The sequence below is a fragment of the Pristiophorus japonicus genome, unplaced genomic scaffold, assembly GCF_044704955.1.
Source record: "Pristiophorus japonicus isolate sPriJap1 unplaced genomic scaffold, sPriJap1.hap1 HAP1_SCAFFOLD_160, whole genome shotgun sequence".
Lineage (NCBI taxonomy): Eukaryota > Metazoa > Chordata > Chondrichthyes > Pristiophoridae > Pristiophorus > Pristiophorus japonicus.
In genome coordinates, this window is record NW_027251278.1 from 91,797 (window position 1) to 116,857 (window position 25,061).

At 44.8% G+C, this 25,061-nt stretch overlaps 2 protein-coding genes across 2 annotated transcripts in view; one reads left to right on the forward strand and one right to left on the reverse strand.

Annotated features, from left to right (window-relative positions):
* The window catches only part of LOC139243073 (calpain-1 catalytic subunit-like), a gene marked incomplete at both ends in the record, with an annotated part of 231,498 nt that overhangs the window by 91,267 nt on the left and 115,170 nt on the right, over window positions 1-25,061 (reverse strand). The window lies entirely within an intron of this gene.
* LOC139243069 (uncharacterized) overlaps window positions 24,886-25,061 on the forward strand; it is a gene marked incomplete at its 5' end in the record, with an annotated part of 72,984 nt that continues 72,808 nt past the window's right edge. The window contains one exon of the mRNA XM_070870663.1: window positions 24,886-24,933. Coding sequence (XP_070726764.1) covers window positions 24,886-24,933 — 48 coding nt within the window. The remainder of the gene's footprint in view (window positions 24,934-25,061) is intronic.

The following is a 25,061-nucleotide window of genomic DNA, read 5'->3' on the forward strand; positions in this document are numbered from 1 at the left end:
AATCAGCGAGAGAGAGAAATCAGCGAGAGCGAGAAATCAGCGAGAGCGAGAAATCAGCGAGAGAGAAAGATCAGCGAGAGAGAAAGATCAGCGAGAGAGAAAGATCAGGGAGAGAGAGAAATCAGCGAGAGAAATCAGCGAGAAAACAATCAGTGAGAGAAATCAGCGAGAGAATGAAATCAGCGAGAGAGAAATCAGTGAGAGAGAGAAATCAGCGAGAGAGAGAAATCAGCGAGAGAGAAATCAGCGAGAAAAATCAGCGAGAGAGAAATCATCGAGAGAGAGAAATCAGCGAGATAGAAATCAGCGAGAGAGAAATCAGCGAGAGAGAGAAATCAGCAAGAGAAATCAGCGAGAGAGAAATCAGCGAGAGAGAGAAATCAGCGAGAGAAATCAGCAAGAGGGAAATCAGCAAGAGGGAAATCAGCGAGAGAGAAATCATCGAGAGAGAAATCAGCAAGAGAGATCAGCGAGAGAGAGAAATCAGCAAAAGAGAGAAATCAGCGAGAAATCAGTAAGAGAAATCAGTGAGAGAAATCAGCGAGAGAGAAAGCAGCGAGAGAGAGAAATCAGCGAGAGAGAAATCAGCGAGAGAGAGAAATCAGCGAGAGAGAGAAATCAGCGAGAGAGAGAAATCAGCGAGAGAGAAATCAGCGAGAGAGTATTCAGCGAGAGTGAAATCAGAGAGAGAGAAATCAGAGAGAGATAGCAGCAAGAGAGAAATCAGCGAGAGAGAGAAATCAGCCGGAGAGAAATCAGCGAGAGAGAAATCAGCAAGAGAGAGAAATCAGCGAGAGAGAAATCAGCGAGAGAAATCAGCAAGAGAGGACTCAGCGAGAAAGAGAAATCAGCGAGAGTGAAATCAGAGAGAGAGAAATCAGCGAGAGATATCAGCGAGAAATCAGCGAGAGAGAGATATCAGCAAGAGAGAGAAATCAGCAAGGGAGAGAAATCAGCGAGAGAAATCAGCAAGAGAGTGAAATCAGCAAGAGAAATCAGCGAGAGAGAAATCAGCGAGAGAGAGAAATCAGCAAGAGAGAGAAATCAGCAAGAGGGAAATCAGCAAGAGGGAAATCAGCGAGAGAGAAATCATCGAGAGAGAAATCAGCAAGAGAGAAATCAGCAAGAGAGAAATCAGCGAGAGAGAAATCAGCGAGAGAGAGAGATCAGCGAGAGAGAAATCAGCGAGAAATCAGCGAGAGAGAAATCAGCGAGAGAGAAATCAGCGAGAGAGGAATCAGCGAGAGAAATCAGCGAGCGAGAGAGAAATCAGCGAGAGTGAAATCAGCGAGAGAAATCAGCGAGAGAAATCAGCGAGAGAAATCAGCGAGAGATATCAGCAAGAGAGAAATCAGCGAGAGAGAAATCAGCGAGAGAGAAATCAGCGAGAGGGAGAAATCAGCGAGAGAGAAATCAGCGAAAGAGAAATCAGCGAAAGAGAAATCAGCAAGAGAGAAAGCAGCAAGAGAGAAATCAGCAAGAGAAATCAGAGAGAGAAATCAGCAAGAGAAATCAGCGAGAGAAATCAGCGAGAGAGAGAAATAAGCGAGAGAAATCAGCGAGAGAGAAATCAGTGAGAGAAATCAGCGAGAGAGAAATCAGCGAGAGAGAAATCAGCGAGAGAGAGAAATCAGTGAGAGAAATCAGCGAGAGAAATCAGCTAGACAAATCAGCGAGAGAGAAATCAGCGAGAGAGAAATCAGCGCGAGAAATCAACGAGACAAACAAGAGAGGACTCAGCGAGAAAGAGAAATCAGCGAGAGTGAAATCAGAGAGAGAAATCAGCGAGAGAAATCAGTGAGAGAGAAATCAGCGAGGGAGAGAAATCAGCGAGAGAAAAATCAGCAATGGAGAAGTCAGCGAGAGAAGTCAGCGAGAGAAATCAGCGAGACAGAAATCAGTGAGAGAGAAATCAGCGAGAAAGAGAAATCAGCGAGAGAAATCAGTGAGAGAGAAAAATCAGCAAAAGAGAGAAATCAGCGAGAAATCAGCGAGAGAGAGAATTCAGCGAGAGAGAAATCAGCGAGAGAGAAATCAGCGTGAGAGAGAAATAAGCGAGAGAGAAATCAGCGAGAGAGAATTCAGCGAGAGTGAAATCAGAGAGAGAGAAATCAGCGAGAGATAGCAGCAAGAGAGAAATCAGCGAGAGAGAAATCAGCGAGAGAGAAATCAGCGAGAGAAATAAGCAAGAGAGAGAAATCAGCGAGAGAAATCAGCGAGAGAAATCAGCAAGAGAGGACTCAGCGAGAAAGAGAAATCAGCGAGAGTGAAATCAGAGAGAGAGAAATCAGCGAGAGATATCAGCGAGAAATCAGCGAGAGAGAGAAATCAGCGAGAGAGAAATCAGCGAGAGAGAAATCAACGCGAGAGAAATCAGCGAGCGAGAGAGAAATCAGCGAGAGAGAAATCAGCGAGAGAGAGATATCAGCAAGTGAAATCAGCGAGAGAGAAATCAGCAAGAGAGAAATCAGCAAGAGAGAAATCAGCGAGAGGGAGAAATCAGCGAGAGAGAAATCAGCGAGAGAGCAATCAGCAAGAGAGAAAGCAGCAAGAGAGAAATCAGCAAGAGAAATCAGTGAGAGAGAAATCAGCAAGAGAAATCAGCGAGAGAAATCAGTGAGAGAGAAATCAGCGAGAGAGAAGTCAGTGAGAGAAATCAGCTAGACAAATCAGCGAAAGAGAAATCAGCGAGAGGGTAATAAGCGGCAGAAATCAGCGAGAGAGAAATCAGCGAGACAAACAAGCAAGAGAGGACTCAGCGAGAAAGAGAAACCAGCGAGAGTGAAATCAGAGAGTGAAATCAGCGAGAGAAATCAGCGAGAGAGAAATCAGCGAGAGAGAGAAATCAGCGAGAGAAAAATCAGCAATGGAGAAGTCAGCGAGAGAAATCAGCGAGAGAGAAATCAGCGAGAGAGAAAGCAGCGAGAAAGAGAAATCAGCGAGAGAGAAAGATCAGCGAGAGAGAGAAATCAGCGAGAGAGAGGAATCAGCGAGAGAGAAATCAACGAGAGAAAGATCAGCGAGAGAGAAAAATCAGCGAGAGAGAGAAATCAGCGAGAGATATCAGCGAGAAATCAGCGAGAGAGAGAAATCAGCGAGAGAGAAATCAGCGAGAGAGAAATCAACGCGAGAGAAATCAGCGAGCGAGAGAGAAATCAGCGAGAGAGAAATCAGCGAGAGAGAGATATCAGCAAGAGAAATCAGCGAGAGAGAAATCAGCAAGAGAGAAATCAGCAAGAGAGAAATCAGCGAGAGGGAGAAATCAGCGAGAGAGAAATCAGCGAGAGAGCAATCAGCAAGAGAGAAAGCAGCAAGAGAGAAATCAGCGAGAAATCAGTGAGAGAGAAATCAGCAAGAGAAATCAGCGAGAGAAATCAGTGAGAGAGAGAAATCAGCGAGAGAGAAGTCAGTGAGAGAAATCAGCTAGACAAATCAGCGAAAGAGAAATCAGCGAGAGGGTAATAAGCGGCAGAAATCAGCGAGAGAGAAATCAGCGAGACAAACAAGCAAGAGAGGACTCAGCGAGAAAGAGAAACCAGCGAGAGTGAAATCAGAGAGAGAAATCAGCGAGAGAAATCAGCGAGAGAGAAATCAGCGAGAGAGAGAAATCAGCGAGAGAAAAATCAGCAATGGAGAAGTCAGCGAGAGAAATCAGCGAGAGAGAAATCAGCGAGAGAGAAAGCAGCGAGAAAGAGAAATCAGCGAGAGAGAAAGATCAGCGAGAGAGAGAAATCAGCGAGAGAGAGGAATCAGCGAGAGAGAAATCAACGAGAGAAAGATCAGCGAGAGAGAAAAATCAGCGAGAGAGAGAAATCAGCGAGAGAGAAATCAGAGAGAGAGAAATCAGCGAAAGAGAGAAATCAGCGAGAGAGAGAAATCAGCGAGAGAGAGAAATCAGCGAGAGAGAGAAAAATCAGGGAGAGAGAAATCAGTGAGAGAGAAATCAGCGAGAGAGAGAGAGAAATCAGCGAGAGAGAGGGAAATCAGCGAGAGAGAAATCAGCGAGAGAGAAATCAGCGAGAGAGTAATCAGCGAGAGAAATCAGCGAGAGAGAAATCAGCGAGAGAGAAATCAGCGAGAGAGAGAAATCAGCGAGAGAGAGAAATCAGCGAGAGAGAGAGAAATCAGCGAGAGCGAGAAATCAGCGAGAGCGAGAAATCAGCGAGAGAGAAAGATCAGCGAGAGAGAAAGATCAGCGAGGGAGAAAGATCAGCGAGAGAGAAAGATCAGGGAGAGAGAGAAATCAGCAAGAGAGAAATCAGCGAGAAAAATCAGCGAGAGAACAATCAGTGAGAGAAATCAGCGAGAGAATGAAATCAGCGAGAGAGAAATCAGTGAGAGAGAAAAATCAGCGAGAGAGAGAAATCAGCGAGAGAGAAATCAGCGAGAAAAATCAGCGAGAGAGAAATCATCGAGAGAGAGAAATCAGCGAGATAGAAATCAGCGAGAGAGAGAAATCAGCGAGAGAGAGAGAAATCAGCAAGAGAAATCAGCGAGAGAGAAATCAGCGAGAGAGAGAAATCAGCGAGAGAAATCAGCAAGAGGGAAATCAGCAAGAGGGAAATCGGCGAGAGAGAAATCATCGAGAGAGAAATCAGCGAGAGAGAAATCAGCAAGAGAAATCAGCGAGAGAGAGAAATCAGCAAGAGAGAAATCAGCGAGAAATCAGCAAGAGAAATCAGTGAGAGAACTCAGCGAGAGAGAAAGCAGCGAGAGAGAGAATTCAGCGAGAGCGAGAGAGAAATCAGCGAGAGAGAAATCAGCGAGAGAGAATTCAGCGAGAGTGAAATCAGAGAGAGTGAAATCAGAGAGAGATAGCAGCAAGAGAGAAATCAGCGAGAGAGAGAAATCAGCGAGAGAAATCAGCGAGAGAGGAATCAGCGAGAGAGAAATCAGCGAGAGAGAAATCAGCGAAAGAGAGAAATCAGCGAGAGAGAGAGAAATCAGCGAGAGCGAGAAATCAGCGAGAGCGAGAAATCAGCGAGAGAGAAAGATCAGCGAGAGAGAAAGATCAGCGAGAGAGAAAGATCAGGGAGAGAGAGAAATCAGCAAGAGAGAAATCAGCGAGAAAAATCAGCGAGAGGACAATCAGTGAGAGAAATCAGCGAGAGAATGAAACCAGCGAGAGAGAAATCAGTGAGAGAGAGAAATCAGCGAGAGAGAGAAATCAGCGAGAGAGAAATCAGCGAGAAAAATCAGCGAGAGAGAAATCATCGAGAGAAATCAGCGAGATAGAAATCAGCGAGAGAGAGAAATCAGCGAGAGAGAGAAATCAGCAAGAGAAATCAGCGAGAGAGAAATCAGCGAGAGAGAGAAATCAGCGAGATAAATCAGCAAGAGGGAAATCAGCAAGAGGGAAATCAGCGAGAGAGAAATCATCGAGAGAGAAATCAGCGAGAGAGAAATCAGCAAGAGAAATCAGCGAGAGAGAGAAATCAGCAAAAGAGAGAAATCAGCGAGAAATCAGCAAGAGAAATCATTGAGAGAAATCAGCGAGAGAGAAAGCAGCGAGAGAGAGAAATCAGCGAGCGAGAAAGCAGCGAGAGAGAATTCAGCGAGAGAGAAATCAGCGAGAGAGAAATCAGCGAGAGAGAAATCAGCGAGAGAGAAATCAGCGAGAGAGAAATCAGCGAGAGAGAATTCAGCGAGAGTGAAATCAGAGAGAGAGAAATCAGAGCGAGATAGCAGCAAGAGAGAAATCAGCGAGAGAGAGAAATCAGCCAGAGAGAAATCAGCGAGAGAGAAATCAGCAAGAGAGAGAAATCAGCGAGAGAGAAATCAGCGAGAGAAATCAGCAAGAGAGGACTCAGCGAGAAAGAGAAATCAGCGAGAGTGAAATCAGAGAGAGAGAAATCAGCGAGAGATATCAGCGAGAAATCAGCGAGAGAGAGAAATCAGCAAGAGAGAGAAATCAGCAAGGGAGAGAAATCAGCAAGAGGGAAATCAGCGAGAGAGAAATCATCGAGAGAGAAATCAGCCAGAGAGAAATCAGCGAGAGAGAAATCAGCGAGAGAGAAATCAGCAAGAGAGAAATCAGCAAGAGAGAAATCAGTGAGAGGGAGAAATCAGCGAGAGAGAAATCAGCAAGAAAGTGAAATCAGCGAGAAATCAGCAAGAGAGAAATCAGCGAGAGAGAAATCAGCGAGAGAGAGAAATCAGCAAGAGAGAGAAATCAGTAAGAGGGAAATCAGCAAGAGGGAAATCAGCGAGAGAGAAATCATCGAGAGAGAAATCAGCAAGAGAGAAATCAGCAAGAGAGAAATCAGCGAGAGAGAAATCAGCGAGAGAAATCAGCGAGAGAGAGAAATCAGCGAGAGAAATCAGCGAGAGAGAAATCAGCGAGAGAAATCAGCAAGAGAGTGAAATCAGCAAGAGAAATCAGCGAGAGAGAAATCAGCGAGAGAGAAATCAGCAAGAAATCAGCAAGAGGGAAATCAGCGAGAGAGAAATCATCGAGAGAGAAATCAGCAAGAGAGAAATCAGCAAGAGAGAAATCAGCGAGAGAGAAATCAGCGAGAGAGAGAGATCAGCGAGAGAGAAATCAGCGAGAGAGAAATCAGCGAGAGAGAAATCAGCGAGATAGAAATCAGCGAGAGTGAAATCAGAGAGAGAGAAATCAGCGAGAGATAGCAGCAAGAGAGAAATCAGCGAGAGAGAGAAATCAGCCAGAGAGAAATCAGCGAGAGAGAAATCAGCAAGAGAGAGAAATCAGCGAGAGAGAAATCAGCGAGAGAAATCAGTAAGAGAGGACTCAGCGAGAAAGAGAAATCAGCGAGATTGAAATCAGAGAGAGAAATCAGCGAGAGATATCAGCATAGAGAGAAATCAGCGAGAGAGAGAAATCAGCGAGAGAGAAATCAACGAGAGAGGAATCAGCGAGAGAAATCAGCGAGCGAGAGAGAAATCAGCGAGAGAGAAATCAGCGAGAGAAATCAGCGAGAGAGAGATATCAGCAAGAGAAATCAGTGAGAGAAATCAGCGAGAGAGAGATATCAGCAAGAGAAATCAGCGAGAGAGAAATCAGCGCGAGAGAAATCAGCGAGAGAGAAATCAACGAGAGAGAAATCAGCGAGAGAAATCAGCGAGCGAGAGAGAAATCAGCGAGAGATAAATCAGCGAGAGAAATCAGCGAGAGAGAGATATCAGCAAGAGAAATCAGCGAGAGAGAAATCAGCGAGAGAGAAATCAGCAAGAGAGAAATTAGCGAGAGAGAAATCAGCAAGTAAATCAGTGAGAGAGAAATCAGCAAGAGAAATCAGCAAGAGAAATCAGTGAGAGAGAGAAATCAGCAAGAGAAATCAGCGAGAGAAATCAGCGAGAGAAATCAGCGAGAGAGAAATCAGCGATAGAGAGAAATCAGTGAGCGAAATCAGCGAGAGAGAAATCAGCGAGAGAGAAATCAGCGAGTCAAACAAGCAAGAGAGGACTCAGCGAGAAAGAGAAATCAGCGAGAGTGAAATCAGAGAGAGAAATCAGCGAGAGAAATCAGCGAGAGAGAAATCAGCGAGAGAGAGAAATCAGCGAGAGAAAAATCAGCAATGGAGAAGTCAGCAAGAGAAATCAGCGAGAGAGAAATCAGCGAGAGAGAGAAATCAGCAAGAGAGAAATCAGCGAGAGAAAGATCAGCGAGAGAGAAAAATCAGCGAGAGAGAGAAATCGGCAAGAGAGAAATCAGCGAGAGAAATCAGCGAGAGAGAAATCAGCGAGAGAGAAATCAGCGAGAGAGAGAAATCAGCGAGAGAGAGAAATCAGCGAGAGCGAAATCAGCGAGAGAGAGAAATCAGGGAGAGAGAAATCAGTGAGAGAGAAATCAGCGAGAGAGAGAGAAATCAGTGAGCGAGAGAGAAATCAGCGAGAGAGAAATCAGCAAGAGAAATCAGCGAGAGAGAGATATCAGCAAGAGAAATCAGCGACAGAGAAATCAGCGAGAGAAATCAGCGAGAGTGAGATATCAGCAAGAGAAATCAGCGAGAGAGAAATCAGCGAGAGAGAAATCAGCGAGAGAGAGAAATCAGGGAGAGAGAAATCAGTGAGAGAGAAATCAGCGAGAGAGAGAGAAATCAGTGAGCGAGAGAGAAATCAGCGAGAGAGAAATCAGCGAGAGAAATCAGCGAGAGAGAGATATCAGCAAGAGAAATCAGCGACAGAGAAATCAGCGAGAGAAATCAGCGAGAGTGAGATATCAGCAAGAGAAATCAGCGAGAGAGAAATCAGCGAGAGAGAAATCAGCGAGAGAAATCAATGAGAGAGGAATCAGCGAGAGAAATCAGCGAGCGAGAGAGAAATCAGCGAGAGAGAAATCAGCGAGAGAAATCAGCGAGAGAGATATCAGCAAGAGAAATCAGCGAGAGAGAAATCAGCGAGAGAGAAATCAGCGAGAGAGGAATCAGCGAGAGAGGAATCAGCGAGCGAGAGAGAAATCAGCGAGAGAGAGAAATCAGCCAGAGAGAAATCAGCGAGAGAGAAATCAGCAAGAGAGAGAAATCAGCGAGAGAGAAATCAGCCAGAGAGAAATCAGCGAGAGAGAAATCAGCGAGAGAGAAATCAGCAAGAGAGAGAAATCAGCGAGAGAGAAATCAGCGAGAGAAATCAGTAAGAGAGGACTCAGCGAGAAAGAGAACTCAGCGAGATTGAAATCAGAGAGAGAAATCAGCAAGAGATATCAGCATAGAGAGAAATCAGCGAGAGAGAAATCAACGAGAGAGAAATCAGCGAGAGAAATCAACGAGAGAGGAATCAGCGAGAGAAATCAGCGAGCGAGAGAGAAATCAGCGAGAGAAATCAGCGAGAGAAATCAGCGAGAGAGAGATATCAGCAAGAGAAATCAGCGAGAGAAATCAGCGAGAGAAATCAGCGAGAGAGATATCAGCAAGAGAAATCAACGAGAGAGAAATCAGCGAGAGAGAAATCAGCGAGAGAGAAATCAACGAGAGAGGAATCAGCGAGAGAAATCAGCGAGCGAGAGAGAAATCAGCAAGAGAGAAATCAGCGAGAGAAATCAGCGAGAGAGAGATATCAGCAAGAGAAATCAGCAAGAGAGAAATCAGCGAGAGAGAAATCAGCAAGAGAGAAATCAGCGAGAGAGAAATCAGGGAGAGGGAGAAATCAGCGAGAGAGAAATCAGCGAGAGAGAAATCAGCAAGAGAGAAAGCAGCAAGAGAGAAATCAGCAAGAGAAATCAGTGAGAGAGAAATCAGCAAGAGAAATCAGCAAGAGAAATCAGCGAGAGAAATCAGCGAGAGTGAGAAATCAGCGAGAGAAATCAGCGAGAGAAATCAGCGAGAGAGAAATCAGCGAGAGAGAAATCAGCGATAGAGAGAAATCAGTGAGAGAAATCAGCGAGAGAAATCAGCGAGACAAATCAGCGAGAGAGATATCAGCAAGAGAAATCAACGAGAGAGAAATCAGCGAGAGAGAAATCAGCAAGAGAGAAATCAACGAGAGAGGAATCAGCGAGAGAAATCAGCGAGCGAGAGAGAAATAAGCGAGAGAGAAATCAGCGAGAGAAATCAGCGAGAGAGAGATATCAGCAAGAGAAATCAGCAAGAGAGAAATCAGCGAGAGAGAAATCAGCAAGAGAGAAATCAGCGAGAGAGAAATCAGGGAGAGGGAGAAATCAGCGAGAGAGAAATCAGCGAGAGAGAAATCAGCAAGAGAGAAAGCAGCAAGAGAGAAATCAGCAAGAGAAATCAGTGAGAGAGAAATCAGCAAGAGAAATCAGCAAGAGAAATCAGCGAGAGAAATCAGCGAGAGAGAGAAATCAGCGAGAGAAATCAGCGAGAGAAATCAGCGAGAGAGAAATCAGCGAGAGAGAAATCAGCGATAGAGAGAAATCAGTGAGAGAAATCAGCGAGAGAAATCAGCGAGACAAATCAGCGAGAGAGACATCAGCGAGAGGGAGAAATCAGCGAGAGAGAGAAATCAGCGAGAGAGAGAAATCAGCGAGAGAGAGAAATCAGCGAGAGAAATCAGCGAACGAGAGAAATCAGCGAACGAGAGAAATCAGCGAGAGAGAAATCAGCGAGAGAGAAATCAGCAAGAGAGAAATTAGCGAGAGAGAAATCAGCAAGTAAATCAGTGAGAGAGAAATCAGCAAGAGAAATCAGCAAGAGAAATCAGTGAGAGAGAGAAATCAGCGAGAGAAATCAGCGAGAGAAATCAGCGAGAGAAATCAGCGAGAGAGAAATCAGCGATAGAGAGAAATCAGTGAGAGAAATCAGCGAGAGAGAAATCAGCGAGAGAGAAATCAGCGAGTCAAACAAGCAAGAGAGGACTCAGCGAGAAAGAGAAATCAGCGAGAGTGAAATCAGAGAGAGAAATCAGCGAGAGAAATCAGCGAGAGAGAAATCAGCGAGAGAGAGAAATCAGCGAGAGAAAAATCAGCAATGGAGAAGTCAGCAAGAGAAATCAGCGAGAGAGAAATCAGCGAGAGAGAGAAATCAGCAAGAGAGAAATCAGCGAGAGAAAGATCAGCGAGAGAGAAAAATCAGCGAGAGAGAGAAATCGGCAAGAGAGAAATCAGCGAGAGAAATCAGCGAGAGAGAAATCAGCGAGAGAGAAATCAGCGAGAGAGAGAAATCAGCGAGAGAGAGAAATCAGCGAGAGCGAAATCAGCGAGAGAGAGAAATCAGGGAGAGAGAAATCAGTGAGAGAGAAATCAGCGAGAGAGAGAGAAATCAGTGAGCGAGAGAGAAATCAGCGAGAGACAAATCAGCGAGAGAAATCAGCGAGAGAGAGATATCGGCAAGAGAAATCAGCGACAGAGAAATCAGCGAGAGAAATCAGCGAGAGTGAGATATCAGCAAGAGAAATCAGCGAGAGAGAAATCAGCGAGAGAAATCAACGAGAGAGGAATCAGCGAGAGAAATCAGCGAGCGAGAGAGAAATCAGCGAGAGAGAAATCAGCGAGAGAAATCAGCGAGAGAGATATCAGCAAGAGAAATCAGCGAGAGAGAAATCAGCGAGAGAAATCAGCGAGAGAGGAATCAGCGAGAGAAATCAGCGAGCGAGAGAGAAATCAGCGAGAGAGAAATCAGCTAGAGAAATCAGCGAGAGAGAGATATCAGCAAGAGAAATCAGCGAGAGAGAAATCAGCGAGAGAGAAATCAGCAAGAGAAATCAGTGAGAGAGAAATCAGCAAGAGAAATCAGCGAGAGAGAGTAATCAGCGAGAGAAATCAGCGAGAGAGAAATCAGCGAGAGAGAAATCAGCGATAGAGAGAAATCAGTGAGAGAAATCAGCGAGAGAAATCAGCTAGACAAATCAGCGAGAGAGACATCAGCGAGAGGGAGAAATCAGCGAGAGAGAGAAATCAGCGAGAGAGAGAAATCAGCGAAAGAGAGAAATCAGCGAGAGTAAACAGAGAGAAATCAGCGAGAGAGAGAAATCAGCGAGAGAGAGAAATCAGCGAGAGGGAGAAATTAGCAAGAGAGAGAAATCAGCGAGAGAGAGAAATCAGCAAGAGAGAGAAATCAGCGGAAGAGAAATCAGCGAGAGAAAAGAGAGAGAAATCAGCGAGAGAGAGAAATCAGCGAGAGAGAAATCAGCGAGAGAGAGAAGTCAGCAAGAGAGTGAAATCAGCGAGAAATAGAAAAACCAGCAGGAGAGAAATCAGTGAGAGAGAAATCAGCAAGAGATAGAAATCAGCAAGAGCGAAATCAGCAAGAGGGAAATCAGCAAGAGGGAAATCAGCAAGAGAGGACTCAGCGAGAAAGAAAAATCAGCGAGAGTGAAATCAGAGAGAGAGAAATCAGCGAGAGAGCGAAATCAACGAGAGAGATATATGAGCGAGAGAGGAACCAGCGAGAGAGAAATCAGCGAGAGAGAGAAAAATCAGCGGGAGATAAAACAGTGAGAGAGAAATCAGCGAGAGAGAGAGAGAAATCAGCTAGAGAAATCAGCGAGAGAGAAATCAGCGAGAGGGAGAAATCAACGAGAGCAATCGAGAGAAATCAGCAATAGAGAAATCAGCAAGAGAGAAAAATCAGCGAGAGAGAAATCAGCGAGAGAGAAATCAGCGAGAGAGAGAAATCAGCGAGAGAAATCAGCGAACGAGAGAAATCAGCGAACGAGAGAAATCAGCGAGAAAAATCATCGAGAGAGAAATCAGCGAGAAAGAGAAAACATCGCGAGAGAGAAATCAGAGGGAGAAATCAGAGCGAGGGAGAAATCAGCGAGAGAAATCAGCAAGAGAGAGAAATCAGCTAGAGTGAGAAATCAGCGAGAGAAATCAGCGAGAGAGAGAAAACAGCGAGAGAGAGAAATCAGCGAAAGAGAAATCAGCGAGAGAAATCAGAGAGACAACAGCGAGAGAGAGAAATCAGAGAGAGAGAGAAATCAGTGAGAGAGAAATCAGCGAGAGACAACAGCGAGAGAGAGAAATCAGCGAGAGAGAAATCAGCGAGAGAAAGAAATCAGCGAGAGAGAAATCAGCGAGAGGGAGAAATCAGTGAGGGAGAAATCAGCGAGGGAGAAATCAGCGAGAGAGAGAAATAATCGAGAGATCAGCGAGAGCGAAAATCAGCGAGAAATAGAAATCAGTGAGAGACAGAAAACAAAGAGAGAGAAATCAGAGAGAGAAATCAGAGAGAGAAATCAGCGAGAGAGAGCAATCAGCGAGGGAGAGAAATCAGCGAAAGAGAAATCAGCGAGAGAGAAATCAGCGAGAGAGAAATCAGCGAGAGAAATCAGCGAGAGAGATATATCAGCGAGAGAGGAACCAGCGAGAGAGAAATCAGCGAGAGAGAGAAAAATCAGCGGGAGATAAAACAGTGAGAGAGAAATCAGCGAGAGAGAGAGAGAAATCAGCTAGAGAAATCAGCGAGAGAGAAATCAGCGAGAGGGAGAAATCAACGAGAGCAATCGAGAGAAATCAGCAATAGAGAAATCAGCAAGAGAGAAAAATCAGCGAGAGAGAAATCAGCGAGAGAGAAATCAGCGAGAGAGAGAAATCAGCGAGAGAAATCAGCGAACGAGAGAAATCAGCGAACGAGAGAAATCAGCGAGAAAAATCATCGAGAGAGAAATCAGCGAGAAAGAGAAAACATCGCGAGAGAGAAATCAGAGAGAGGGAGAAATCAGAGCGAGGGAGAAATCAGCGAGAGAAATCAGCAAGAGAGAGAAATCAGCTAGAGTGAGAAATCAGCGAGAGAAATCAGCGAGAGAGAGAAAACAGCGAGAGAGAGAAATCAGCGAAAGAGAAATCAGCGAGAGAAATCAGAGAGACAACAGCGAGAGAGAGAAATCAGAGAGAGAGAAATCAGTGAGAGAGAAATCAGCGAGAGACAACAGCGAGAGAGAGAAATCAGCGAGAGAGAAATCAGCGAGAGAAAGAAATCAGCGAGAGAGAAATCAGCGAGAGGGAGAAATCAGTGAGGGAGAAATCAGCGAGGGAGAAATCAGCGAGAGAGAGAAATAATCGAGAGATCAGCGAGAGCGAAAATCAGCGAGAAATAGAAATCAGTGAGAGACAGAAAACAAAGAGAGAGAAATCAGAGAGAGAAATCAGAGAGAGAAATCAGCGAGAGAGAGCAATCAGCGAGGGAGAGAAATCAGCGAAAGAGAAATCAGCGAGAGAGAAATCAGCGAGAGAGAAATCAGCGAGAGAGAAATCAGCGATAGAGAGAAATCAGTGAGAGAAATCAGCGAGAGAAATCAGCTAGACAAATCAGCGAGAGAGACATCAGCGAGAGGGAGAAATCAGCGAGAGAGAAATCAGCGAGAGAGAGAAATCAGCGAAAGAGAGAAATCAGCGAGAGAAAACAGAGAGAAATCAGCGAGAGAGAGAAATCAGCGAGAGAGAAATCAGCGAGAGAGAGAAATCAGCGAGAGGGAGAAATTAGCAAGAGAGAGAAATCAGCGAGAGAGAGAAATCAGCGAGAGAGAGAAATCAGCGAAAGAGAAATCAGCGAGAGAAAAAAGAGAAATCAGCGAGAGAGAGAAATCAGCGAGAGAGAAATCAGCGAGAGAGAAATCAGCGAGAGAGAAATCAGCGAGAGTGAAATCAGAGAGAGAGAAATCAGCGAGAGATAGCAGCAAGAGAGAAATCAGCGAGAGAGAGAAATCAGCCAGAGAGAAATCAGCGAGAGAGAAATCAGCAAGAGAGAGAAATCAGCGAGAGAGAAATCAGCCAGAGAGAAATCAGCGAGAGAGAAATCAGCAAGAGAGAGAAATCAGCGAGAGAGAAATCAGCGAGAGAAATCAGTAAGAGAGGACTCAGCGAGAAAGAGAACTCAGCGAGATTGAAATCAGAGAGAGAAATCAGCAAGAGATATCAGCATAGAGAGAAATCAGCGAGAGAGAAATCAACGAGAGAGGAATCAGCGAGAGAAATCAGCGAGCGAGAGAGAAATCAGCGAGAGAAATCAGCGAGAGAAATCAGCGAGAGAGAGATATCAGCAAGAGAAATCAGCGAGAGAAATCAGCGAGAGAAATCAGCGAGAGAGATATCAGCAAGAGAAATCAACGAGAGAGAAATCAGCGAGAGAGAAATCAGCGAGAGAGAAATCAACGAGAGAGGAATCAGCGAGAGAAATCAGCGAGCGAGAGAGAAATCAGCAAGAGAGAAATCAGCGAGAGAGAGATATCAGCAAGAGAAATCAGCAAGAGAGAAATCAGCGAGAGAGAAATCAGCAAGAGAGAAATCAGCGAGAGAGAAATCAGGGAGAGGGAGAAATCAGCGAGAGAGAAATCAGCGAGAGAGAAATCAGCAAGAGAGAAAGCAGCAAGAGAGAAATCAGCAAGAGAAATCAGTGAGAGAGAAATCAGCAAGAGAAATCAGCGAGAGAAATCAGCGAGAGAAATCAGCGAGAGTGAGAAATCAGCGAGAGAAATCAGCGAGAGAAATCAGCGAGAGAGAAATCAGCGAGAGAGAAATCAGCGATAGAGAGAAATCAGTGAGAGAAATCAGCGAGAGAAATCAGCGAGACAAATCAGCGAGAGAGATATCAGCAAGAGAAATCAACGAGAGAGAAATCAGCGAGAGAGAAATCAGCGAGAGAGAAATCAACGAGAGAGGAATCAGCGAGAGAAATCAGCGAGCGAGAGAGAAATCAGCGAGAGAGAAATCAGCGAGAGAAATCAGCGAGAGAGAGATATCAGCAAGAGAAATCAGCAAGAGAGAAATCAGCGAGAGAGAAATCAGCAAGAGAGAAATCAGCGAGAGAGAAATCAGGGAGAGGGAGAAATCAGCGAGAGAGAAATCAGCGAGAGAGAAATCAGCAAGAGAGAAAGCAGCAAGAGAGAAATCAGCAAGAGAAATCAGTGAGAGAGAAATCAGCAAGAGAAATCAGCAAGAGAAATCAGCGAGAGAAATCAGCGAGAGAGAGAAATCAGCGAGAGAAATCAGCGAGAGAAATCAGCGAGAGAGAAATCAGCGAGAGAGAAATCAGCGATAGAGAGAAATCAGTGAGAGAAATCAGCGAGAGAAATCAGCGAGACAAATCAGCGAGAGAGACATCAGCGAGAGGGAGAAATCAGCGAGAGAGAGAAATCAGCGAGAGAGAGAAATCAGCGAGAGAGAGAAATCAGCGAGAGAAATCAGCGAACGAGAGAAATCAGCGAACGAGAGAAATCAGCGAGAGAGAAATCAGCGAGAGAGAAATCAGCAAGAGAGAAATTAGCGAGAGAGAAATCAGCAAGTAAATCAGTGAGAGAGAAATCAGCAAGAGAAATCAGTGAGAGAGAGAAATCAGCGAGAGAAATCAGCGAGAGAAATCAGCAAGAGAAATCAGCGAGAGAGAAATCAGCGATAGAGAGAAATCAGTGAGAGAAATCAGCGAGAGAGAAATCAGCGAGAGAGAAATCAGCGAGTCAAACAAGCAAGAGAGGACTCAGCGAGAAAGAGAAATCAGCGAGAGTGAAATCAGAGAGAGAAATCAGCGAGAGAAATCAGCGAGAGAGAAATCAGCGAGAGAGAGAAATCAGCGAGAGAAAAATCAGCAATGGAGAAGTCAGCAAGAGAAATCAGCGAGAGAGAAATCAGCGAGAGAGAGAAATCAGCAAGAGAGAAATCAGCGAGAGAAAGATCAGCGAGAGAGAAAAATCAGCGAGAGAGAGAAATCGGCAAGAGAGAAATCAGCGAGAGAAATCAGCGAGAGAGAAATCAGCGAGAGAGAAATCAGCGAGAGAGAGAAATCAGCGAGAGAGAGAAATCAGCGAGAGCGAAATCAGCGAGAGAGAGAAATCAGGGAGAGAGAAATCAGTGAGAGAGAAATCAGCGAGAGAGAGAGAAATCAGTGAGCGAGAGAGAAATCAGCGAGAGAGAAATCAGCGAGAGAAATCAGCGAGAGAGAGATATCAGCAAGAGAAATCAGCGACAGAGAAATCAGCGAGAGAAATCAGCGAGAGTGAGATATCAGCAAGAGAAATCAGCGAGAGAGAAATCAGCGAGAGAAATCAACGAGAGAGGAATCAGCGAGAGAAATCAGCGAGCGAGAGAGAAATCAGCGAGAGAGAAATCAGCGAGAGAAATCAGCGAGAGAGATATCAGCAAGAGAAATCAGCGAGAGAGAAATCAGCGAGAGAGAAATCAGCGAGAGAGGAATCAGCGAGAGAAATCAGCGAGCGAGAGAGAAATCAGCGAGAGAGAAATCAGCTAGAGAAATCAGCGAGAGAGAGATATCAGCAAGAGAAATCAGCGAGAGAGAAATCAGCGAGAGAGAAATCAGCAAGAGAAATCAGTGAGAGAGAAATCAGCAAGAGAAATCAGCGAGAGAGAGTAATCAGCGAGAGAAATCAGCGAGAGAGAAATCAGCGAGAGAGAAATCAGCGATAGAGAGAAATCAGTGAGAGAAATCAGCGAGAGAAATCAGCTAGACAAATCAGCGAGAGAGACATCAGCGAGAGGGAGAAATCAGCGAGAGAGAGAAATCAGCGAGAGAGAGAAATCAGCGAAAGAGAGAAATCAGCGAGAGAAAACAGAGAGAAATCAGCGAGAGAGAGAAATCAGCAAGAGAGAGAAATCAGCGAGAGGGAGAAATTAGCAAGAGAGAGAAATCAGCGAGAGAGAGAAATCAGCAAGAGAGAGAAATCAGCGGAAGAGAAATCAGCGAGAGAAAAGAGAGAGAAATCAGCGAGAGAGAGAAATCAGCGAGAGAGAAATCAGCGAGAGAGAGAAGTCAGCAAGAGAGTGAAATCAGCGAGAGATAGAAAAACCAGCAGGAGAGAAATCAGTGAGAGAGAAATCAGCAAGAGATAGAAATCAGCAAGAGCGAAATCAGCAAGAGGGAAATCAGCAAGAGGGAAATCAGCAAGAGGGAAATCAGCAAGAGAGGACTCAGCGAGAAAGAAAAATCAGCGAGAGTGAAATCAGAGAGAGAGAAATCAGCGAGAGAGCGAAATCAACGAGAGAGATATATGAGCGAGAGAGGAACCAGCGAGAGAGAAATCAGCGAGAGAGAGAAAAATCAGCGGGAGATAAAACAGTGAGAGAGAAATCAGCGAGAGAGAGAGAGAAATCAGCTAGAGAAATCAGCGAGAGAGAAATCAGCGAGAGGGAGAAATCAACGAGAGCAATCGAGAGAAATCAGCAATAGAGAAATCAGCAAGAGAGAAAAATCAGCGAGAGAGAAATCAGCGAGAGAGAAATCAGCGAGAGAGAGAAATCAGCGAGAGAAATCAGCGAACGAGAGAAATCAGCGAACGAGAGAAATCAGCGAGAAAAATCATCGAGAGAGAAATCAGCGAGAAAGAGAAAACATCGCGAGAGAGAAATCAGAGGGAGAAATCAGAGCGAGGGAGAAATCAGCGAGAGAAATCAGCAAGAGAGAGAAATCAGCTAGAGTGAGAAATCAGCGAGAGAAATCAGCGAGAGAGAGAAAACAGCGAGAGAGAGAAATCAGCGAAAGAGAAATCAGCGAGAGAAATCAGAGAGACAACAGCGAGAGAGAGAAATCAGAGAGAGAGAGAAATCAGTGAGAGAGAAATCAGCGAGAGACAACAGCGAGAGAGAGAAATCAGCGAGAGAGAAATCAGCGAGAGAGAGAAATCAGCGAGAGGGAGAAATCAGTGAGGGAGAAATCAGCGAGGGAGAAATCAGCGAGAGAGAGAAATAATCGAGAGATCAGCGAGAGCGAAAATCAGCGAGAAATAGAAATCAGTGAGAGACAGAAAACAAAGAGAGAGAAATCAGAGAGAGAAATCAGAGAGAGAAATCAGCGAGAGAGAGCAATCAGCGAGGGAGAGAAATCAGCGAAAGAGAAATCAGCGAGAGAGAAATCAGCGAGAGAGAAATCAGCGAGAGAGAAATCAGCGAGAGAGATATATCAGCGAGAGAGGAACCAGCGAGAGAGAAATCAGCGAGAGAGAGAAAAATCAGCGGGAGATAAAACAGTGAGAGAGAAATCAGCGAGAGAGAGAGAGAAATCAGCTAGAGAAATCAGCAAGAGAGAAATCAGCGAGAGGGAGAAATCAACGAGAGCAATCGAGAGAAATCAGCAATAGAGAAATCAGCAAGAGAGAAAAATCAGCGAGAGAGAAATCAGCGAGAGAGAAATCAGCGAGAGAGAGAAATCAGCGAGAGAAATCAGCGAACGAGAGAAATCAGCGAACGAGAGAAATCAGCGAGAAAAATCATCGAGAGAGAAATCAGCGAGAAAGAGAAAATATCGCGAGAGAGAAATCAGAGAGAGGGAGAAATCAGAGCGAGGGAGAAATCAGCGAGAGAAATCAGCAAGAGAGAGAAATCAGCTAGAGCGAGAAATCAGCGAGAGAAATCAGCGAGAGAGAGAAAACAGCGAGCGAGAGAAATCAGCGAAAGAGAAATCAGCGAGAGAAATCAGAGAGACAACAGCGAGAGAGAGAAATCAGAGAGAGAGAAATCAGTGAGAGAGAAATCAGCGAGAGACAACAGCGAGAGAGAGAAATCAGCGAGAGAGAAATCAGCGAGAGAAAGAAATCAGCGAGAGAGAAATCAGCGAGAGGGAGAAATCAGTGAGGGAGAAATCAGCGAGGGAGAAATCAGCGAGAGAGAGAAATAATCGAGAGATCAGCGAGAGCGAAAATCAGCGAGAAATAGAAATCAGTGAGAGACAGAAAACAAAGAGAGAGAAATCAGAGAGAGAAATCAGAGAGAGAAATCAGCGAGAGAGAGCAATCAGCGAGGGAGAGAAATCAGCGAAAGAGAAATCAGCGAGAGAGAAATCAGCGAGAGAGAAATCAGCGAGAGAGAAATCAGCGATAGAGAGAAATCAGTGAGAGAAATCAGCGAGAGAAATCAGCTAGACAAATCAGCGAGAGAGACATCAGCGAGAGGGAGAAATCAGCGAGAGAGAAATCAGCGAGAGAGAGAAATCAGCGAAAGAGAGAAATCAGCGAGAGAAAACAGAGAGAAATCAGCGAGAGAGAGAAATCAGGGAGAGAGAAATCAGCGAGAGAGAGAAATCAGCGAGAGGGAGAAATTAGCAAGAGAGAGAAATCAGCGAGAGAGAGAAATCAGCGAGAGAGAGAAATCAGCGAAAGAGAAATCAGCGAGAGAAAACAGAGAGAAATCAGCGAGAGAGAGAAATCAGCGAGAGAGAAATCAGAGAGAGAGAAATCAGCGAGAGATAGCAGCAAGAGAGAAATCAGCGAGAGAGAGAAATCAGCCAGAGAGAAATCAGCGAGAGAGAAATCAGCAAGAGAGAGAAATCAGCGAGAGAGAAATCAGCCAGAGAGAAATCAGCGAGAGAGAAATCAGCAAGAGAGAGAAATCAGCGAGAGAGAAATCAGCGAGAGAAATCAGTAAGAGAGGACTCAGCGAGAAAGAGAAATCAGCGAGATTGAAATCAGAGAGAGAAATCAGCAAGAGATATCAGCATAGAGAGAAATCAGCGAGAGAGAAATCAACGAGAGAGAAATCAGCGAGAGAAATCAACGAGAGAGGAATCAGCGAGAGAAATCAGCGAGCGAGAGAGAAATCAGCGAGAGAGAAATCAGCGAGAGAAATCAGCGAGAGAGAGATATCAGCAAGAGAAATCAGCGAGAGAAATCAGCGAGAGAAATCAGCGAGAGAGATATCAGCAAGAGAAATCAACGAGAGAGAAATCAGCGAGAAAGAAATCAGCGAGAGAGAAATCAACGAGAGAGGAATCAGCGAGAGAAATCAGCGAGCGAGAGAGAAATCAGCAAGAGAGAAATCAGCGAGAGAAATCAGCGAGAGAGAGATATCAGGAAGAGAAATCAGCAAGAGAGAAATCAGCGAGAGAGAAATCAGCAAGAGAGAAATCAGCGAGAGAGAAATCAGGGAGAGGGAGAAATCAGCGAGAGAGAAATCAGCGAGAGAGAAATCAGCAAGAGAGAAAGCAGCAAGAGAGAAATCAGCAAGAGAAATCAGTGAGAGAGAAATCAGCAAGAGAAATCAGCGAGAGAAATCAGCGAGAGAAATCAGCGAGAGAGAGAAATCAGCGAGAGAAATCAGCGAGAGAAATCAGCGAGAGAGAAATCAGCGAGAGAGAAATCAGCGATAGAGAGAAATCAGTGAGAGAAATCAGCGAGAGAAATCAGCGAGACAAATCAGCGAGAGAGATATCAGCAAGAGAAATCAACGAGAGAGAAATCAGCGAGAGAGAAATCAGCGAGAGAGAAATCAACGAGAGAGGAATCAGCGAGAGAAATCAGCGAGCGAGAGAGAAATCAGCGAGAGAGAAATCAGCGAGAGAAATCAGCGAGAGAGAGATATCAGCAAGAGAAATCAGCAAGAGAGAAATCAGCGAGAGAGAAATCAGCAAGAGAGAAATCAGCGAGAGAGAAATCAGGGAGAGGGAGAAATCAGCGAGAGAGAAATCAGCGAGAGAGAAATCAGCAAGAGAGAAAGCAGCAAGAGAGAAATCAGCAAGAGAAATCAGTGAGAGAGAAATCAGCAAGAGAAATCAGCAAGAGAAATCAGCGAGAGAAATCAGCGAGAGAGAGAAATCAGCGAGAGAAATCAGCGAGAGAAATCAGCGAGAGAGAAATCAGCGAGAGAGAAATCAGCGATAGAGAGAAATCAGTGAGAGAAATCAGCGAGAGAAATCAGCGAGACAAATCAGCGAGAGAGACATCAGCGAGAGGAAGAAATCAGCGAGAGAGAGAAATCAGCGAGAGAGAGAAATCAGCGAGAGAAAACAGAGAGAAATCAGCGAGAGAGAGAAATCAGCGAGAGAGAAATCGGCGAGAGAGAGAAATCAGCGAGAGAGAGACATTAGAGAGAGAGACAAATCAGAGAGAGAAATCAGAGAGGGAGAAATCAGAGAGAGGGAGAAATCAGCGAGAGAGAGAAATCAGCGAGAGAGAGAAATCAGCGAGAGAGAGAAATCAGCGAGAGAGAGAAATCAGCGAAAGAGAAATCAGCGAGAGAGAAATCAGCGAGAGAGAAATCAGCGAGAGAGAGAAATCGGCGAGAGAAATCGGTGAGAAAGAAATCAGCGAGAGAGAAATCAAGAGAAATCAGTGAGAGAGAAATCAGCGAGAGGGAGAAATCAGCGAGAGAGAGAAATCAGCAAGAGAGTGAAATCAGCGAGAGAGTGAAATCAGCGAAAGATAGAAAAATCAGCAGGAGAGAAATCAGTGAGAGAAATCAGCGAGAGAGAAATCAGCAAGAGAGAGAAATCAGCAAGAGAGAGAAATCAGCAAAAGAGGACTAAGTGAGAAAGAGAAATCAGCGAGAGTGAAATCAGAGAGGGAGAAATCAGCGAGAGAGAAAAATCAACGAGAAAAGTCAGCGAGAGAAATCAGCAATAGAGAAATCAGCGAGAGAAAAATCAGCGAGAGAGAAATCAGCGAGAGAGAGAAATCAGTGAGAGAGAAATCAGCGAGAGAAATCAGCCGAGAAAAATCAGCGAGAGAAATCAGCGAGAAAAATCATCGAGAGAGAAATCAGCGAGAAAGAGAAAACAGCGAGAGAGAGAAATTAGAGAGAGAGACAAATCAGAGAGAGAAATCAGCAAGAGGGAAATCAGCAAGAGGGAAATCAGCAAGAGAGGACTCAGCGAGAAAGAAAAATCAGCGAGAGTGAAATCAGAGAGAGAGAAATCAGCGAGAGAGAGAAATCAACGAGAGAGATATATCAGCGAGTGAGGAACCAGCGAGAGAGAAATCAGCGAGAGAGAGAAAAATCAGCGGGAGATAAAACAGTGAGAGAGAAATCAGCGAGAGAGAGAAATCAGCTAGAGAAATCAGCGAGAGAGAAATCAGCGAGAGGGAGAAATCAACGAGAGCAATCGAGAGAAATCAGCAATAGAGAAATCAGCAAGAGAGAAAAATCAGCGAGAGAGAAATCAGCGAGAGTGAAATCAGCGAGAGAGAGAAATCAGCGAACGAGAGAAATCAGCGAGAAAAATCATCGAGAGAGAAATCAGCGAGAAAGAGAAAACATCGCAAGAGAGAAATCAGAGAGAGGGAGAAATCGGAGCGAGAGAGAAATCAGCAAGAGAGAGAAATCAGCGAGAGTGAGAAATCAGCGAGAGAAATCAGAGAAATCAGTGAGACAGAAATCAGCGAGAGAGAAATCAGCGAGAGAGAAATCAGCGAGAGAAATCAGCTAGAGAGAAATCAGCGAGAGAGAAATCAGCGAGAGAGAGAGAAATCAGCGAGAGAAATCAGCGAGAGAGAGAAATCAGCGAGAAATCAGTGAGAGAGAAATTAGCAAGAGAAAACAGCGAGACAGAAGTCAGCGAACGAGAAATCAGCCAGAGAAATCAGCGAGAGAGAAATCAGCGAGAGAAAACAGCATGAGATCAGCGAGAGAGAAATCAGCGAGAGAGAAATCAGCGAGAGAGAAATCAGCGAGAGAGAAATCAGCGAGTGTGAAATCAGCAAGAGAAATCAGCGAGAGAAATCAGAGAGAAATCAGAGAAATCAGCGAGAGAAATCAGCGAGAGAAATCGGCGAGAGATAAATCAGCGTGTGTGAAATCAGCAAGAGAAATCAGCGAGAGAAATCAGAGAGAAATCAGCGAGACAGAAATCAGCGAGGGGGAGAAATCAGTGAGAGAGAAATCAGCGAGAGAGAGAAATCAGCGAGAGAAATCAGCGAGAGAGAGCAATCGGCGAGAGAGAGAAATCAGCGAAAGAGAAATCAGCGAGAGAGAAATCAGCGAGAGAGAAATCAAGAGAAATCAGTGAGAGAGAAATCAGCTAGAGAAATCAGCGAGAGAAATCAGCGAGAGGGAGAAATCAGCGAGAGAGAGAAATCAGCAAGAGAGTGAAATCAGCGAGAGAATGAAATCAGCAAAAGATAGAAAAATCAGCAGGAGAGAAATCAGTGAGAGAAATCAGCGAGAGAGAAATCAGCAAGAGAGAGAAATCAGCAAGAGAGAGAAATCAGCAAAAGAGGACTAAGTGAGAAAGAGAAATCAGCGAGAGTGAAATCAGAGAGGGAGAAATCAGCGAGAGAGAAAAATCAACGAGAAAAGTCAGCGAGAGAAATCAGCAATAGAGAAATCAGCGAGAGAAAAATCAGCGAGAGAGAAATCAGCGAGAGAGAAATCAGCAAGAGAGAGAAATCAGCAAGAGAGAGAAATCAGCAAAAGAGGACTAAGTGAGAAAGAGAAATCAGCGAGAGAGAGAAATCAGTGAGAGAGAAATCAGCGAGAGAAATCAGCCAACGAGAAAAATCAGCGAGAGAAATCAGCGAGAAAAATCATCGAGAGAGAAATCGGCGAGAGAAATCGGTGAGAAAGAAATCAGCGAGAGAGAAATCAAGAGAAATCAGTGAGAGAGAAATCAGCTAGAGAAATCAGCGAGAGAGAAATCAGCGAGAGGGAGAAATCAGCGAGAGAGAGAAATCAGCAAGAGAGTGAAATCAGCGAGAGAGTGAAATCAGCGAAAGATAGAAAAATCAGCAGGAGAGAAATCAGTGAGAGAAATCAGCGAGAGAGAAATCAGCAAGAGAGAGAAATCAGCAAGAGAGAGAAATCAGCAAAAGAGGACTAAGTGGAAAAGAGAAATCAGCGAGAGTGAAATCAGAGAGGGAGAAATCAGCGAGAGAAATCAGCGAGAGAGAAATCAGCGAGAGAAAAGAGAGAGAAATCAGCGAGAGAGAGAAATCAGCGAGAGAGAAATCAGCGAGAGAGAGAAGTCAGCAAGAGAGTGAAATCAGCGAGAGATAGAAAAACCAGCAGGAGAGAAATCAGTGAGAGAGAAATCAGCAAGAGATAGAAATCAGCAAGAGCGAAATCAGCAAGAGGGAAATCAGCAAGAGGGAAATCAGCAAGAGAGGACTCAGCGAGAAAGAAAAATCAGCGAGAGTGAAATCAGAGAGAGAGAAATCAGCGAGAGAGCGAAATCAACGAGAGAGATATATGAGCGAGAGAGGAACCAGCGAGAGAGAAATCAGCGAGAGAGAGAAAAATCAGCGGGAGATAAAACAGTGAGAGAGAAATCAGCGAGAGAGAGAGAGAAATCAGCTAGAGAAATCAGCGAGAGAGAAATCAGCGAGAGGGAGAAATCAACGAGAGCAATCGAGAGAAATCAGCAATAGAGAAATCAGCAAGAGAGAAAAATCAGCGAGAGAGAAATCAGCGAGAGAGAAATCAGCGAGAGAGAGAAATCAGTGAGAGAAATCAGCGAACGAGAGAAATCAGCGAACGAGAGAAATCAGCGAGAAAAATCATCGAGAGAGAAATCAGCGAGAAAGAGAAAACATCGCGAGAGAGAAATCAGAGAGAGGGAGAAATCAGAGCGAGGGAGAAATCAGCGAGAGAAATCAGCAAGAGAGAGAAATCAGCTAGAGTGAGAAATCAGCGAGAGAAATCAGCGAGAGAGAGAAAACAGCGAGAGAGAGAAATCAGCGAAAGAGAAATCAGCGAGAGAAATCAGAGAGAAATCAGCGAGACAGAAATCAGCGAGGGGGAGAAATCAGTGAGAGAAATCAGCGAGAGAGAGAAATCAGCGAGAGAAATCAGCGAGAGAGAGCAATCGGCGAGAGAGAGAAATCAGCGAAAGAGAAATCAGCGAGAGAGAAATCAGCGAGAGAGAAATCAAGAGAAATCAGTGAGAGAGAAATCAGCTAGAGAAATCAGCGAGAGAAATCAGCGAGAGGGAGAAATCAGCGAGAGAGAGAAATCAGCAAGAGAGTGAAATCAGCGAGAGAATGAAATCAGCAAA